This window comes from Ipomoea triloba, chromosome 7, assembly GCF_003576645.1.
Source record: "Ipomoea triloba cultivar NCNSP0323 chromosome 7, ASM357664v1".
NCBI lineage: Eukaryota > Viridiplantae > Streptophyta > Magnoliopsida > Solanales > Convolvulaceae > Ipomoea > Ipomoea triloba.
The window spans coordinates 4,606,578-4,623,913 of record NC_044922.1 but is presented as its reverse complement, the minus strand read 5'-3'; the positions used below and the strand labels follow the sequence as shown (position 1 = coordinate 4,623,913).

Here is a 17,336-nt window from a genome sequence, read left to right as displayed (position 1 = left end):
CTATGTATATTAAATTGACAATTTACATAATAAAATAAAGAAAGATTATAATATTATATATATATATATATATATATATATATATATATATATATATATATATATATATATATATATATTAATTTGACTATTTACGAAATTTATATAATAAAAATTATTTTATTTATAATAACAAAATCCTAGATAGTTAGAATAAATTAAAAAAAGGAATCTCAAATTTCAAATATTTATTTTTATATTTATATTTATATATAAATTTACAAACTGACTGGTGTCTTTTTTTTTTTTGGAATACAAAAGGAGGGGAAACCCGAGGCTATTACACAACAAAAGAAAGAGATAACAGCATATGTTGTCTCATAGACGAGACGCGAAAACACAGCCCCTAACTGATCATTGCGGACTAAGGTCTCGTAGCCCGTCGGGGGACTGAATGGTGTATTTGTGCATACATAATAGTGCAAAGTCGCACAATCACATGGGAAGCAGTAGCCGCACCAGATCTTGCCCCTATATGCATGTGTGTGTGTTGGAGTTGCGATTATAATGTTCATTCTGCAAATTTCCTCATAGCCAAAAACTCCAAATCCAAGTGATGAATATGATAATGATATGGAGGAAGAAGGTGGTGAAAATCATGTAGTTTCTTCCTGTGCACGTAAATCGTTTATAAATGGGCTGGCATTTATAAATGTATAATCATAATTACAAAAAAAAATAAAAAAATATGATGATATTTTTCATTAATTTTCAGCATTTGATCATCATAGATGTATAGATTAAGATTGTTCTCATGTGAACCTAATCATATAAAGCATTGAATATATTGTGGTAAACTAAGATTATGTTTGCCGCCTTTAAGTTTGTGGCATATCCCAAAGAATTCTCATTAAAAAATTAGAACATTCATTTTACAAACTCCATAAAGAGACGAATTCGTGTCTGAATTGAAGGGTTAACTTCTCACAAAGTCTCAGGTTGGAGCTTTATGTCATTTTTGTACTTGTCTCTTGACTCTTCGCGGCACCATGTAGCTCTTTCTCTCGCGCTATAAGCTCTTATCGATACTATGTAGTTCTAGATGTATCATTGTAATATTCAAGCCAAAATACTAATTATACCCTAACTTAGGTCATGAGTAAATGTTTTGTCCTAACTTAAATACCACTCCACAATAATATCTTATAAAGTTGATGTGAAATTTTATCTATGTAACACGTTTTTTTACGACAAAAAAAAACATATTTTTTTATGCATGTGTAATCTAAATTTGACTAGAATAAAGTCAAATTATCCTTAATTATATTGGTAGGCCCAATATTTGATTGCATTTTCTTCATCCACTTAAATTACTCCATGTTTGGTAGGAAAAAGGACATGTACCCACCTTATCTCGTGCTTTTCCTCTTTCATTATTAATTAAATTAAAGGAGTTTATTACTTCTCTTTATTAATAATATTGTTTTTTCATCCATGAACGTTTTTCTATCCATTTTCTTTAATGATTTCTTGAAGCAAGCATGTTGATTTTGGTGATCAGACAATGTTTGTATAATCATCATATTTGGGAAGTACAAGCTTTGGGCCCCAATGATAATATAAATTTTAATTGTTGATAACATAAATTATTTTTATAATTATTTTAATATTATAAAATAATAATAATAATGGTGATAATTATAATTATAATTATAATTATGATTTATGATAATGACAATTATGGTTTCCTGCATTATGGCAGCCAAATATTATTGCAGTCAAACTCAATAGTTTAGGGCAGTTGGTAAATTAACTGCTAATACAATTGTAAGTGATAAGAAGTCTATTGGCATTTTTTGTTTGAGTTGGTCAAATACGAGACAAATTGATTGACATTCTTGTGTTCTTTTGCCGACTAGGGTCACAAAGTAAGTTTCATGCAGAGCACACATTTAGACAGTGATTAGACTTTTTCATAAATCAAGAGAAGACTATATATATATATATATATATATATATATTACTCTGATTTTATATTATAATTCTTTTTATAATTGAGGATAATCTTTGTTTTGTGACACATTAAATAAAAAATAAATAGAAAATAGCTAAACACGTCCATAGAGATTTTAGTATTTCACTCCCATGAAGTTTTAATTTTGTCAACAAAGATAGAAATATAGAATGCTATTTTGGCCTTTCAGGGACTCTAAAGTCTAAAATGGTTTTCAAAAAAAAAAAGTCTAAAATGGTTAATCCCCACTCCCTTCCTTGTCCCCCATGTTGATTAGATTACATAATTACTATGGTTGCTTCCTAGGTAGCAAGAAAAAGAAAAATGAAGAAATATAGAGAATTACAAAGGAAATATATATATATATATATATATATATATATATATATATATATATATAATACTCGATATAATCATAAATCAGCATTAAAAAATTCATTAAAAAATAAAAGAAATAAAGCTGTCATTTCCCATAAAAGTAATTTAAACTTTTGTTTGGTTCCACTTAAAGTCTTTCTACCCCATTTCCATTTCAAACTTTTTGTGATTTCTGCACCCCACTGAATATACATTGAGAGTGATCCATTATAGGATTAAGGAACAAATACAGGTACGAGTCAATTCCATTTTTTCCTTTCTTAATTCTTAACCTCACATCATCTCTTTCATAGCCTTAAATTTCTCTGCTATAATATCCCATGCCATGTATATGATAAGTCCCTTTCTTTCTTTCTTTCTTTCTTTCTTTAATTTCTTTCTACTTTTTATCTTATTAGGCAACTCATCTTTTCTTTTTAGTTTTGATTCCAATTATGTGTTATTATTTTTTGTTGTGTCCCCGCCATTGTTTGGTCATTTTTGGAGTCTTGTTTTTAGAATAAATAAATATTCTAGGAAGAATCTATTAGCTTTGTGTATTTTAATTTTTTTTTTCAGATTAAATATCAAAATAATGGATCTGTGATGTTTCTAATTTTCTATACGAATGATGAAGAAGATGAAATAAAGGAATCAAATTCTTTGATTTAGGAAGAGAGAAAATTTGTTGAATTATGCAGCTTCTCTTTTAAATTCGAAAGTTGAATAGTTGAAAAATAGTGACTTATAAGTTGCAATTTGATATAGTTAGGTTGACGAATAATGTGTGCCTCGTTAAAGGGTTTTAGGTCGTCATGCCTTTCTTTAAGTCTAGCCGTACTAAGGAAGTCTAATAGCGCTAGGAATATTGGATATTATAGACCAAAAAAAGGTGACATATTATTATTGATGTTGTTATTGTTATTATGGAGTATTATATATTATATAATGTGTTTAGTTCGGATGATCACATCTAAAATGTTACATTACATAAAAATTAGGGAATATAATATTTTGACAAAAATGAACTATTTTTACTTAAAATAGAGCTCGGTCCAAACCAAAAAAAAAAAGTCATGATTAAAGACTATTTTAATTTCTTTTTTGAATAAGACTATTTTAATTAACAATTACATAATTGGAGATGAAATTGAATAAATTTGAAAGTCGAGAACCAAAAATGATAAAACGTTAATAATCTAGAGAACAAATCACTGAAATCAGGTAATAACTCTCAAATATTGGTTGCCTTACGGTCGAGAAACACAATATTTGACCAAAGCTGAGCGGAGTTGGATTCCACATTTCAGCTGAAAAATGTGGGCCTACTTCTTGGCCACAAGGCCCACAACACTACAAATTCTAACTACTTTCATTGGACAAAATAATTAATAAAAACTCCGTAACTACTTTCCATTCCTTGGAAATTGTGTTGGGCAGATTTTTTGATTTTTTTTTTCTCTCAATCACAAAATAGTGAAAATACTCCCAGTGGCCCAAGGACAAATGGAGCTGGCAAAGTTTCAAAATCAGAGTTGAACATGATGATTGTCAGTAAGGATGAACCAAAACATATACATACAAAACTTTAGATGACCTTCCCCCTGTCAATTGACAGCAGAACACTGCACTCAAAATCATTATTTAAAAAACACCAAACAAATAAATGATTTACAGTACCAGGTAATACTACAACCCAACCTTCGACAATCAAAAACACGGTATAAAGCTCAACTAATTACAGTGCAACTATTGCTGAGAGAGAGAGAGAGACATGCCAACATTCATAGTTCTATACATTGGCAAAAGTCGGCACATAAATTCATACCAAAGGTTTTTTTTTTTTGGAATTTTTGTTTACCTACTCCTCAAACTTGTTCGTTCCCTTTGAGGATGTTGAACTTGCATAGTGGACAAGTTGCGTTCATCTTAAGCCATTTCACAATACAGGTGGTGTGGAAATGATGGTTACAAGGGAGGGCGTGAAGCTCTACTCCATCCTCGTATGGGCAGAGACATATGCAGCATTCCTAGCAAGAAGAGAGGCATGCCAGACGTTAAGAGAAAGCAAGGCGCGAAATACTGCAGCTATTATGTCTATGTAATATTGCATACAAAATATTACAGCTAATAAGGAGTATGTATTATATGTATATCATAGATATTAAATCTTTTTCTCATTATATGTAGAGAGGTAGAAAAGATAAACACTTCCAGTTCGACCAGACTTACAGCATCTTCCATTAAAAGAACGCGTTCATTGGCCAAGTAACCACTGCCTGTATCAATTGGCACCATTCTACCACCAGCACTGACATTGGGATTTTCAACGTCCTCATTTAGATGAAATTTGTACTTGGGAAGGGCATTGAGATCCGCCTCCGATGCACCTTCCTGCAAATGTTCAATACTTCAATTAATATAGTAAATAAATAGATTTAACTCCCTTGCCTAAATTGCGCACAAATCAAGCCATACCTGGCCAGCAACAGCATAAAGAATTGCAATTATGCAAGGCAAGCAGCAACAGAGAGCAATTCCTATGAGACAAGCTAAAACAACACAAAATATGGCAAAGAATACATCGAAGGCTAGAAATACCACTGCTAACCTGCAAAAGTTTTAGATCAAAATTTAATAGGAGTCTTAGTTTAGAGTTAACAAGTGAAAACTTTCAACATAAAGGAAGAGGCACAATTGTACAACCCAAAGAAAGAAACAAAAAGCTTTGAAAAAATGTATAGTTTGTTACGAGGACCCATGCTTTAACAGACACTTTCCCCTGTTTATAAGGATTTTTGTCTTCAATAATTTGAAGTTGTTTTAAGAAATATAAGGTGTTTTTAGAAAGAAAAAGAGCTCACTTTTCCCAAATCACTTCCAAGACACAGCAATCCAGATCCAACCATTCATCAATGGGGTTCATAAAATGATCATCATCACTAATTAAGCCACTCTCATCTTTCAGCTTCTTCTTCTTTCTTGTCCTTTTGACATTACCAACCCTCTAACTCCACCCACCCCCAAATATTGGTTCTTGATGGATTGAGCATGATGCATGAGTCAGTTTTGCCCCTTCCATAATTATATGGGTAACCCATCACAGATATTATTAAGTAATTTGTAGTAATTTGATAGAACAATGTGAAGCATCAATGCACTGTGGGTAAGGTTTTACATAATGTTTTGATGGGAAAGTAAAATTGTTGTTAACAATTAGAGAAATGGGTGGTGAGCATAATTGAGGGCTTGAACCAATTTGAAACCACTGCTCAAGATTGAATTTTTGTCGAAAGTATTTTTTTCCCCTCTTCTAAGGATTAGTTAATAGACTGGTGTTTTGTTCTCCAGATTGCTTAGGCTATACATATTGGTTATTGCTGAGATCTAATGGGTGGCAATTAGCTAACAAATTCTTCAAGTCCCGAGCTAATAGTAGTAATTAATGGTAATATTTAATGCAGCGAAGGAAAGAATTGTCAAAAGACGCATATCATTTCTCGAGATGCAATGAATACCCTAATACTCCGTAATATCTCTCTTTGATAAATAAAGCAATACCCTCCTTTACCAAACACCACCTAAGGTTTATTCTAATTCCCATAGTTGAAGCCTCCAACCATGCACCGCTCAATATGTTAACGATCAAGTATATATAATAAAAAATATTCACCATGAGTGAATTTATGTTGTGTGGTTAGAGGCCTGAGAACGCGTCATTGGGCGATGTACAGGGCTGGAGGGCCTAGCCGGAGGAACGGGGGAAGTTTTAGAGCTTTTTCTACCTATGATTGCTACTAACAAAACAAGAATAAGAAAGCAAAGCTGAAGAAGTTTTGGAGTTCTTCCTCTCCCAATTATCATTAATTCAAACCACAAATTGCCTGATGAAAAACATCTAATCCTAAGCTTTTAAATACTAGAAGGAGCAACAGTCATAACTCATAAACGATAACAAGCATGAAAATAGGAAAAAATATAACAATAAGGAATTCAAAAACTAATATAAATAGCTTATGAAGCTGGCTTATGAACTGTCCTGCGTCGTTGGTAAGTTTTTCCCACGAATGCATCAATTTAATAATTCAAATACATAATTACTATACAATAACTCTTTAATTTGTGGTGAATTAATTACTCCATACTGAAGAAAAAAATTTAAATAAGAGATGCCACATTCAAAGGAACTTCCTAGAACCTTTATTAAAATACTGTAGTATTTGTAAAAGGCTAAAGTGTCATCCCGTACCATGAACCATTCACGATTATTCATCCCGCACCATGGTCTTCAATAAGTGATTATTCGAGCCATAAACCAAATTTTTTTTTCCGCCTAGCATTTTTTGTAGGTTTTCCGATAAACATTATGACATGGTGTCAGTTTCCTACTGATTTGGGCTTATTTGTTAGTGACATGGCTTTAATTAAATGAGATGGAGTCCATGTAAGCTTAATTAAATTTAAAAATAAAAAATAAAACTAAGAGCCGAAAATAAGAAGCCCTATTCTTTCTACGCGTGGCCGCCGAGATATGCCCAGTAGAGCAACGCCATAGCTACCTAGGCCAAGAACACAAAGAGGATAAAGAAGATAAAAGCATTGAAGATTTGTTGAGAAGATAATAAAAGCATGCATTTTGAAATGATAATTGAAACCCTCAAATTCTCAGTGATGATTGTTTCCATGCCGGAAGAACATTAGAATTTGACAACTTCTGCGGTGCATTAAGAGACAGAAGAACATCAGCAAGTCATGGCTTTCCTCACCGGAAAACTTGCGAGATCTATGTTCCCATATAATACAAGAAACCAACCGGTTCACTTTGGGCATGAGTGCAGAGCATCTTCGCCGGACTTTCTGTACATAAAAGTTTGCGAGCAAAGGGAGGTGATCGGACAAGTTGAGCTGCGCAAGTATGCCATAGCCTTCTTGTACAAGCTCATTTACTTCCTCCACTTCATCGTACTTTCACCCGAAAACCAAACACATCATACTGTTCAAATACGCTAGTTTTAGGATGTCCCTGACCTGAAACTCCCCGCCGTCAAAATTCGGAATTGCAGACACCATTTGGTCGGAGATCTCTCGCCTTCGAGTTTCAGATGCACGGATTTGCCTCTGGGAGAAGAGATGATTATCCGCAATTTTCCTCAGCGTTCTCCAGTACACGCCGTAAGGGGTGAACCCCATAGCTCTGTCAAACATCAATCCACGCAGAAGTTGTCAAAAACCGACTCGCCGGAAGATTAACGAGTCGTCAATTCGGATGGGCATTTGTATTTGAAGCAAAAAAATGTCAAAATTTTGTTAAGGAGAATGCTTCTTTGGAGTGATGAAAGATTTTATACAAAATGGATGAAAGTTCAGTAGCACTTGGCATAATTTCTCAAATTTGTTGGCTTTGGGTGCAATCGCCGATTTCGCTGGAAGGAATTCAGACGGTAGAAATTGGGGGAAATCGAAATAGTGGAGTAGTTGATTGACTCTTAGTTTTTTTTTTTTTTTTTTTTTTAAATATAATTATTATTATTTTATTTTATAAAATTTAAATAAGCTTACATGGACTCCATCTCATTTAATTAAAGCCATGTCACTAACAAATAAGTCCAAATCAATAGGAAACTGACGGCATGTCATAATGTTTACCAGAAAACCTACAAAAAAATGCTAGGCGGAAAAAAAAATTGGTTTATGGCTTGAATAATCACTTATTGAAGACCATGGCGCGGGATGAATAATCGTAAATGGTTCATGGTGCGGGATGACATTTTAGCCTTTGTAAAAACTAAAGTGACCTTGTAAAAGTGACTTTAAACTAGTGTTGGAAACAAATAATCTAAAGTTTTACTAAAAGATTATTAAGTAAAGAAAGACAATAATATCCTCATCTTTATCTTGCTTATCATCATATTGCCATTATTGAAAACAGTAAAGTTTGGTTTGGGGTATAATTACTTATCAGTTTGGTCGGGGAAGATTAAGGGTGCAGCAAAGAATATGTTCTACAAGGAAAAAAAATCTGTTCACTAAATAATCTAAACATGTAGCCTAAAAATGAATAGAACAATAACTATTTAAAATATTAAGGAACTCTTACTACAAGTATTTAACATGAATATTGTGATTTGAAACAGATGCAGTATATTTTTTTAAGGACCAGTCCTATATTCTAGATGAAAGAAAATGAAAAACCATTGTTCTTTATTGCTATGAACTAGTTATAAGCATGCACAATGTGCAATTAAAAATTGTCCAATGATCAAAAAAAAGAGAGTAAAAATTATATGACCAAAATAAATGAAGAAACACATAGGTTTTATAACTATTAAAAGATGAAATTTTGATTTTTGATGATAAAAGAAATTATTATCTCACATAGATTTCCAAAAAATACATTGAGCTTAGTAGGTAGTGTTTCAAATGGATTACACTTTTAGGGGGGTGTTTGGTTCATGTTATCTCATATTGCGAAGGGAATGTTGCATTGGAATGTGAGCTTTTATTTGGTATAAAAGATAACATGTTAATATTGCATACTCCAAATATTAACCAAACACAGTTTAAATACATTCCAGGAATCTTACATTTCCATTAATCTAAACATTCCTAAAGGTAATTTGACATTCCATGAACCAAAAGCTTTTAGCAAATGCAATCAATTTTTCTCTAACAATTACTTTTTATTTTCTAATTAGACTTTTAACATAAATACCATAATAAATAAAACGGGAATATTTTGTTGACAATAAGCCAATAATGCATATATTGCACATCAAGTAAGCTATGAATGAAATCATTTCCAACCATTGAAATTTGTTGTAGTCTATAGAATATTAATTATTATGTTAGTGGTTAAGTTAGGCAGTAGACCAGCAGTAATGTTAGACAGCAGCAGCAGTAATGTTAGGCAGCAGCAGCAGTAATGTTAGGCAGCAGAATTTGAGGAAACATGTCGTTCCTCAAGTGTATAAATATAGATGTATCAGCTAGCTACAAAATAAGAAAAAAGAAACACTTTTCTTCACTGATTTACATGGTATCAGAGCTGCAGTATTAATCTCTGTACCCAGAAATTTTTTTTCTGCAACAGTGTTTCGGACACTGTTCACAGTAGGTATTGGGATCAGATTTTGTTGATCCTTTGTTGACACCACCCACCCAGGGAGTTTCGCCACCTTCCGGCGACCTTGTCTGAGAAATCCGGCGACAATCTGACCAGCGAGTGGCCCTCACGCGCCGACGAAACAGTCTGCCAGCATCTCACGCGCCGACGCGTGACACTGTTCTGGTGATCGGAAAATTTTTCTGATTAGTTTCCCATAGTCGCCTGAGTCCATACAACGCATTTTGGGGCTCAGTTTGGACAAAGTTTGTTCGGGAAATACACCTTCGTCAGCTTCCAGTACGCAGTACCTCCTTCAGCTTCCAGTTCACGGTCCAGGTTTGAGACCTTGTTTTAAAGCTTTAACTGGGTAATTAGTTTTTTGCTTGAAGTTATGGCTGAAAATAAGTCTGGGATTTCAGATATAGTTCCTGTGACAACTAAAATCACAGACTATAAACTGAATGGTCTTAATTACATGGAGTGGAGTAAAACTATTAAACTTTATCTAACTAGTATAGATAAAGATGCTCACAGAACAGATGATGAACCAAAAGATGCAGCTGCTAAGAAAATTTGGTTTAGGGAAGATGCTCAGTTATTTCTGTTAATTAGAAAATCAATAGAAAATGATGTGATTAATTTAATTAGTCATTGTGACACAGTTAAAGAGTTGATGGAATATCTTGAGTTTTTGTACTCTGGCAAAGGGAACATTACTCGTATGTTTGATGTCTGTAAAGCCTTTTATCGGGCTGAGAAACAAGACAAGTCTGTCACAAATTACTTCATGGAATTTAAGAAAACATACGAGGAATTGAACCAATTAATGCCATTTAATGAGGATGTAAAGGTACAACAAAAGCAACGGGAGCAAATGGCTATCATGAGTTTCCTTGCCGGTCTTCCACCTGAATTTGATACTGCCAAGTCTCAAGTTCTTTCAAGTCCAGAAATAACAACACTGAAGGAAACTTTTTCACGAGTATTGCGCACAGAAACTTCTCAAACTATTTCTGTGAATAGTGCTCTTGTCAGCAGAAATCAGAATTCAGCAAGACCACCGCAGAAAGGGAACAATCAAACCACTCAAAGGCATAACCCAAGTGGCATCACTTGCCATTTTTGTCATAAACCAGGACACTTGCAACGTGATTGCAGGAAATTACAGTTCCAGCTCAGGGCGAGGCAGTATGCTAGTGTGGCTTCTACAAGTGATGTGTCAGCTCAAAACATTCTGATTTCGGCAGAGGAGTTTGCAAAATTCTCAAAGTACCAAGAAAGTCTAAAGTCTTCATCTACTCCTTCAACCACCGTTGCAGATACAGGAAGCCCACAAACCTGTCTCATTTCTTCATCTTCTAAGTGGGTGATAGATTCTGGAGCCACGGACCACATGACAGGTAACTCTAGGTTGTTCTCAACAATTACAAACCATACTTCTAGTCTCCCTGTTACCTTGGCAGATGGATCTACTTCACCAGTACTTGGATCTGGCTCTATCACTCTAACCCCCTCACTTCCTTTGACATCTGTTCTTAGTTTACCAAATCTGTCTTTTAATTTGATTTCTGTAAGCAAGCTTACTCGCACTTTAAATTGCTCCGTCACATTTTTTCCTGATTATTGTCTTTTCCAGGATCTCATGACGAAGAAAATTATTGGTAAAGGACATGAATCCGGGGGCCTCTATATCCTTGACATAGAGAAACCAAGACCAGTTGCGTGTCCAGGAGTAGTAACTCCACTTGAAGCTCATTGTCGATTGGGTCACCCATCTCTTTCATTATTAAAAGTGCTTTGTCCACAGTTTCGTAGTGTGTCTTCATTAAATTGTGAGTCTTGTCAATTTGCTAAACATCACCGTGTGAGTTTAAGTCCGAGAGTCAATAAAAGAGCAAGTACACCTTTTGAACTTGTTCATTCTGATGTTTGGGGTCCATGTCCAGTTATGTCCAAAACTGGATATAGGTATTTTGTTACATTTGTTGATGATTTTTCTCGTATGACTTGGTTATATTTCATGAAGAGTCGTTCTGAACTGCTTGATCATTTCCGTGCCTTTTGTGTTGAAATTGAAACTCAGTTTAATGTACCTGTGAAAATTTTGCGGAGTGATAATGCTAAAGAGTATTTTTCATATCCTTTTGTGTCTTATATGCTTCAGAAGGGCATGCTTCATCAATCTTCTTGTGTGGACACACCATCCCAAAATGGTGTAGCTGAGCGCAAAAATAGGCATTTACTCGAAACTGCAAGAGCTTTATTGTTTCAAATGAAAGTTCCTAAACATTTTTGGGCTGATGCTATCGCTACAGCATGTTTTTTAATAAATCGCATGCCATCCACTGTTCTACAAGGACAAACTCCATACCATAGCCTTTTTCCATCAAAACCTTTGTTTCCCATTGAGCCACGCATATTTGGTTGCACATGTTTTGTTAGGGATGTTCGTCCTCAGGTTACAAAGTTGGACCCAAAATCTTTGAAGTGTATCTTTCTTGGGTACTCACGTGTCCAAAAAGGGTATAGATGTTATTGTCCTCAACTTGGCAGGTATTTTGTGTCAGTAGATGTCACCTTCCTGGAAGAAGTACCTTTTTCTCCTGATCAAAATTGTCCTCCTCAAGATAAGGAAGATGATATACTAATCTACAAACTCATCCATCATACAGACCCACCACCTCCTATTTTACAAGTTTACTCCCGAAGACCACGAGTTCCTGAGACTGTTCCTATCATACATACTACATCTGAAGCAACACCTGATCTTGTACCAGACTCATGTCCTGCACCGATCTCTTCGTCATCAGATCAAGTTACAAATGTAGAGCTTCCCATCGCTGTTCGCAAAGGTAAACGTCAGTGTACCTATCCCATTTCTTCTTTTGTCTCTTATAAACATTTGTCACCCTCTTCCTACTGTTTTACCACATCCATTGATTCTATTTCTCTCCCTAAAACAATAAAAGAGGCAATGTCTCATCCTGGTTGGAACAGTGCTATGATAGAGGAAATGAATGCTTTAGACCAGAATGGTACTTGGGATTTGGTAGACTTACCTACAGGGAAGAAATCTATTGGATGTAAGTGGGTATTTGCAGTCAAAGTGAATCCAGACGGGTCTATTGCCAAGCTAAAAGCTCGTCTTGTTGCAAAAGGATATGCGCAGATCTATGGAGTAGACTATTGTGACACATTTTCTCCTGTTGCTAAATTAACATCTGTTCGTCTGCTCATCTCTATGGCAGCTATCTATGACTGGCCACTACATCAATTGGATATCAAGAATGCATTCTTGCATGGGGACCTTCATGAAGAAGTATATATGGAGCAACCACCTGGATTTGTTGCTCAGGGGGAGTATGGAAAGGTATGTCGACTCCGGAAATCTCTATATGGTTTGAAACAAAGTCCTCGTGCATGGTTTGGAAAATTTAGTCAAGCAATTGAGTTGTTTGGAATGATAAAAGGAAAATCTGATCACTCATTGTTTTTCAGATGGTCTAAAGCAGGTGTTATTTTATTGGTAGTTTATGTGGATGATATTGTTATCACAGGAAGTGACAATGAAGGTATTACAGCTCTTAAGTCTTTTCTTCATTCTCAATTCATGACAAAAGACTTAGGAATGCTAAAATATTTCTTGGGCATTGAGGTGGCAAGAAGCAAGAAGGGGATATTCCTATCTCAACGAAAGTATGTGCTTGATCTATTGTCTGAGACAGGAAAACTGGGAGTTAAACCATGCAACACTCCTATGAACCCTAATGTACAACTGACAAAGGAAGGGGAACCATTTGAGGATCCAGAAAGGTACAGAAGACTAGTTGGAAAACTAAACTATCTGGTGGTAACTCGTCCAGATATTGCATATCCTGTCAGTGTGGTAAGCCAATATTTATCATCCCCTACAAATAATCATTGGGCTGCAGTAGAACAGATTTTATGTTACTTAAAAGGATCACCTGGACAGGGAATCTTGTTTAAGAACAATGGACATACCAGGATTGAATGCTTTACAGATGCTGATTGGGCAGGATCTAAAGAAGATCGAAGATCAATGACTGGATATTGTGTTTTCTTTGGAGGAAATCTGATTTCATGGAAGAGTAAGAAACAAAATGTTGTTTCTCGCTCTAGTGCAGAATCTGAGTATAGAGCAATGGCACAATCAACATGCGAGATAATATGGATAAGCCAACTCTTGAATGAAATTGGCTACAAAACCTCTACTCCTGCAAAATTGTGGTGCGATAATCAAGCTGCTCTTCACATTGCATCAAACCCAGTTTTTCATGAACGAACAAAACACATTGAGGTTGACTGCCACTTTATTCGAGAAAAAATTCAACAAGGCTTGATCAGCACAGGATTTGTGAAGACTGCTGAACAATTGGGAGATCTTTTTACTAAAGCCTTGAACGGAACTCGAGTAACTTATTTATGTAACAAGTTGGGCATGATCAACATTTATGCTCCAACTTGAGGGGGAGTGTTGTAGTCTATAGAATATTAATTATTATGTTAGTGGTTAAGTTAGGCAGTAGACCAGCAGTAATGTTAGACAGCAGCAGCAGTAATGTTAGGCAGCAGCAGCAGTAATGTTAGGCAGCAGAATTTGAGGAAACATGTCGTTCCTCAAGTGTATAAATATAGATGTATCAGCTAGCTACAAAATAAGAAAAAAGAAACACTTTTCTTCACTGATTTACAAAATTAAAGGCGAACTTTATTACAAATAGTGAGTTTTTAATAATAAAAGGAAGAAACTTCAAAAAGAGCTATGTTTTCAAAATGAGAAATCATTTTAAAATGAACGCATATTATTCATTAATTCAAAATTATTATTTTGACTATCTAGAAACTACATATAAACATATGTATACATGCGCTTGTATTTTACATAACTTCTACTTCCAAAATTTAGATATTAAAAGAAAAAACTCAAATGAGAAAATAGTGAAGGTAAAATTGGAAAAAAGGTATAAAGGTATAACACAAAGAGCGCGCACGCGCGCACGCGTGCACACACACACACACAAAAGGAGCTCAATGCAACTTATACCATTAACAGTTCTTTTCATTTCAATTAAGGGCTAACATTATTGAGATCGACTCTTATTAAATTTTAGATTATATAGAAGAAATTAAATTAGTGAAATGCAGACATATATATTCTGAATAATAATATAATAATAATAACAACAACAATAAAGGTTATTGAAATTAGCTCAATAAATACCAGTACAGGCGTGGAGCATCGCGCAAAAGGATTTCACCACCCGAGATTACCCAATAAAAGCCAATTATCCACCATAAGAACGAAGCCATGGTATTCAAAGATTCCCATCTTTTAGCAGCACTGAAATGTCAATAACATCAGGAAAACGTCAAAAAAACAACTTCTTTTCTGTTTCCACTTTCCATACACAGCATAAACCAAGAATGAGCACGCAATGCTTTCCAATTTTACAACATAATTCAAATGAAACACATAAGCTGCATTTTTTTTGAATACAACTGACCCTATCACATTGTAGTATCTGTTCATCTATACTTTCTCAACTTGTTGAAACACAAGGGGTCAATATCGCCTCCACTGAGGCTCGATCTCATGACCTCCCATATGAGAGAGTCACTACATGCCATCTGAGCACAAGGTGCTTGGCACATAAGCTGCATTTATTCAACCAAGAATGTGCATAGCAATGTTTTCAAACACAACCAAGAATGAGCATAGTAATGTCTTCCAACTTTACAACTTAATTCAAATGAGGCACATAAAATGCATTTATTCAACTGCATTTAATGAACTGAATCAGCAAGAATATCACACATTTCAGCATTAGCAGATGAGTTTTCCAAGTCATATCCGTAGATACTATATCTAAGTTCCGTTGCTACTTGCTAGTCTGCCACAGAATAAGAATTGAATTCTCACCCTGCATCAGACAGCAAATAGATCATCAAAGAATTCCGACACCAACAACTCCAATTTTAATCTGTGATCATGCATTCATGCCAGTCTCTATGAATTAATTAATAACACATAAAAGGAGAGGAAGATAGCAAACAGTATAACTTAAACCACAAGCACTCCATTAGACCCTTGAATTTTCAAGGAAACTAAGTGCTCCTAACTCTTGGTCAGCCCAACTTACAATTTCCATCCTAATGAATTTTACTTGGAAAACAGAAAGTGAACAGATATACATTAATAAAATTCCACTTCAATTCAGGCTTACTTTAAATTTACTGAACCAGTACCAAGCAGGAATTGCTGAACTTTCCAAGTTTTCCAGTTCAGAATACAATAAATAATAGCAATAATAATTCATTCCATTATTCACCTGGATCGACTGCCAATACCCAACCACGGAATCCTTTCATCGTCATCCTCTTCATCACTTACATCTGCCCCCGTGAATCCATCTTCCCGGCGATCCCCAATGGGCGAATTCCTGCGGCGGTACTCGAGCCACACCAGCACCACATGCACCAGGCACTGAAGGCCGTAACCGCAAACCCAAACCCTAAGCGGAACGTTGGGCCTCTCGGCAACCGTACACCCAAGCATCACGACCGAGACGATCACGAAAGCCAGGTTCCACATCATGTCCAGAGCCACCACCGGCTTGGAGTAGCCCCAGTCGGCGCGGCGCTCGTCCAGCTGCCGCGCCGCCGTCTCGCGCACCAGCATCGAGGCGCCCCGCCGCCCCGTCACCCGCCCCAGCAGCGCCGCCAGCGACTGCGAGCTGCTCCCCCCGCCGCGGTTACCGTCCTGCCGTGGCCGTAGCAGCGGCGGCGACGCCGTGTCCAACGACGTCGAATTGAACGGGATTGCAGACATATCCGATCCTCTCTTTCTTCAATGGATTTTTTAGATAGAGAAAGCGATAGTGATCTTGTTCAAGTGTTGAACTGAAAAAATGATTCGGAGATTTTTTTAATTTTTTTTTTTTTCAGTTTTTTTAGTACGTTTTTTTTTTAAACAGTTTTTTAGTACTTCGGTTGGTGCGTTGAGGCGAGGTGGATTGCAAAAGGGGTAATTCTCTAATTCTTCAAGAGTTTGGGGGGTTTTCTGCAATTCCCTAACTTCACATGTTAAGGGCCCGTTTGTTTGGCGCTTAGCTTTATAAATGAATGGTATTTATTTCATGAGTTCCCCATTTGTTTTTAACTATATGGTTATACCGGTTTCAAAAAAAAAAAAACTATATGGTTATACCATACCTCCTCTTTCACATTTTTATAAATGTGGAATAATTCAAATTTTGTTAAGTAAGAAAGTTATATTAGACACGAAGAAGCGAATAATTGTACACACAGATTGATTTTAAGTTATAATCTTTCAATTTTTAATTTACATGTTTTTAAATAATTCTCGAAAGAGCTCCAATTTCTATTCACAATAAATATTATAAAGATTGCGGGACCAAGGATTTAAAAAATATTTATTACTCCATACCTTATACTTTTTGTTTTAGTTATTTATTTTTCCCATGTATCTAAATAAAATAATGTACAATGTGATTATGTGAGGTAACTTATGGAATTAAGCATTGTTAATTGTTATGAGTGCATCTATCAACATCAAAGAAAACGTATAATTGCAATTACATCTATTATATCATGAAAAATACTATTTTTACTCTCAATTTTTATTCTATCTCACAAAATTTTGATGTCGATTTTTTTTTTTGAAACCCACATGATGAATATAACTAATCATCCATTTATATATCCGAGGAAGTAAAAATATGGAGTACATATAGTAAAATTCATAGTCCGCTCACTCATTCTTACTATATATATACATATATATACATATATACATATATATACATATACATATATATACATATACATATACATATATAT

At 35.1% G+C, this 17,336-nt stretch overlaps 1 protein-coding gene across 1 annotated transcript; it reads right to left on the bottom strand.

Moving 5' to 3' along the window:
* Positions 1-3,863: 3,863 nt before the first annotated feature.
* Positions 3,864-16,390, bottom strand: LOC116025670 (E3 ubiquitin protein ligase RIE1-like). The gene is made up of 5 exons (XM_031266988.1): positions 15,806-16,390; positions 14,698-14,817; positions 4,829-4,961; positions 4,583-4,744; positions 3,864-4,380 (listed from the first exon to the last, which is right to left on the bottom strand). Exons 1-5 carry the CDS (start codon positions 16,303-16,305, stop codon positions 4,219-4,221), a joined length of 1,077 nt encoding a protein of 358 aa, XP_031122848.1. The 5' UTR covers positions 16,306-16,390; the 3' UTR covers positions 3,864-4,218.
* Between the last annotated feature and the right edge of the window lie 946 nt (positions 16,391-17,336).

Coding starts and splice junctions, on each gene's coding strand:
- LOC116025670 (XM_031266988.1), bottom strand. CDS start 16,305: ATGTCTGCAATCCCGTTCAATTCGACGTCGTTGGACACGGCGTCGCCG. Junction 4,962..14,697: donor GATGCTCCACGCCTGTACTG/GTATTTATTGAG, acceptor AAACTTTTGCAG/GTTAGCAGTGGTATTTCTAG. Junction 4,745..4,828: donor TTTATGCTGTTGCTGGCCAG/GTATGGCTTGAT, acceptor GAACATTTGCAG/GAAGGTGCATCGGAGGCGGA.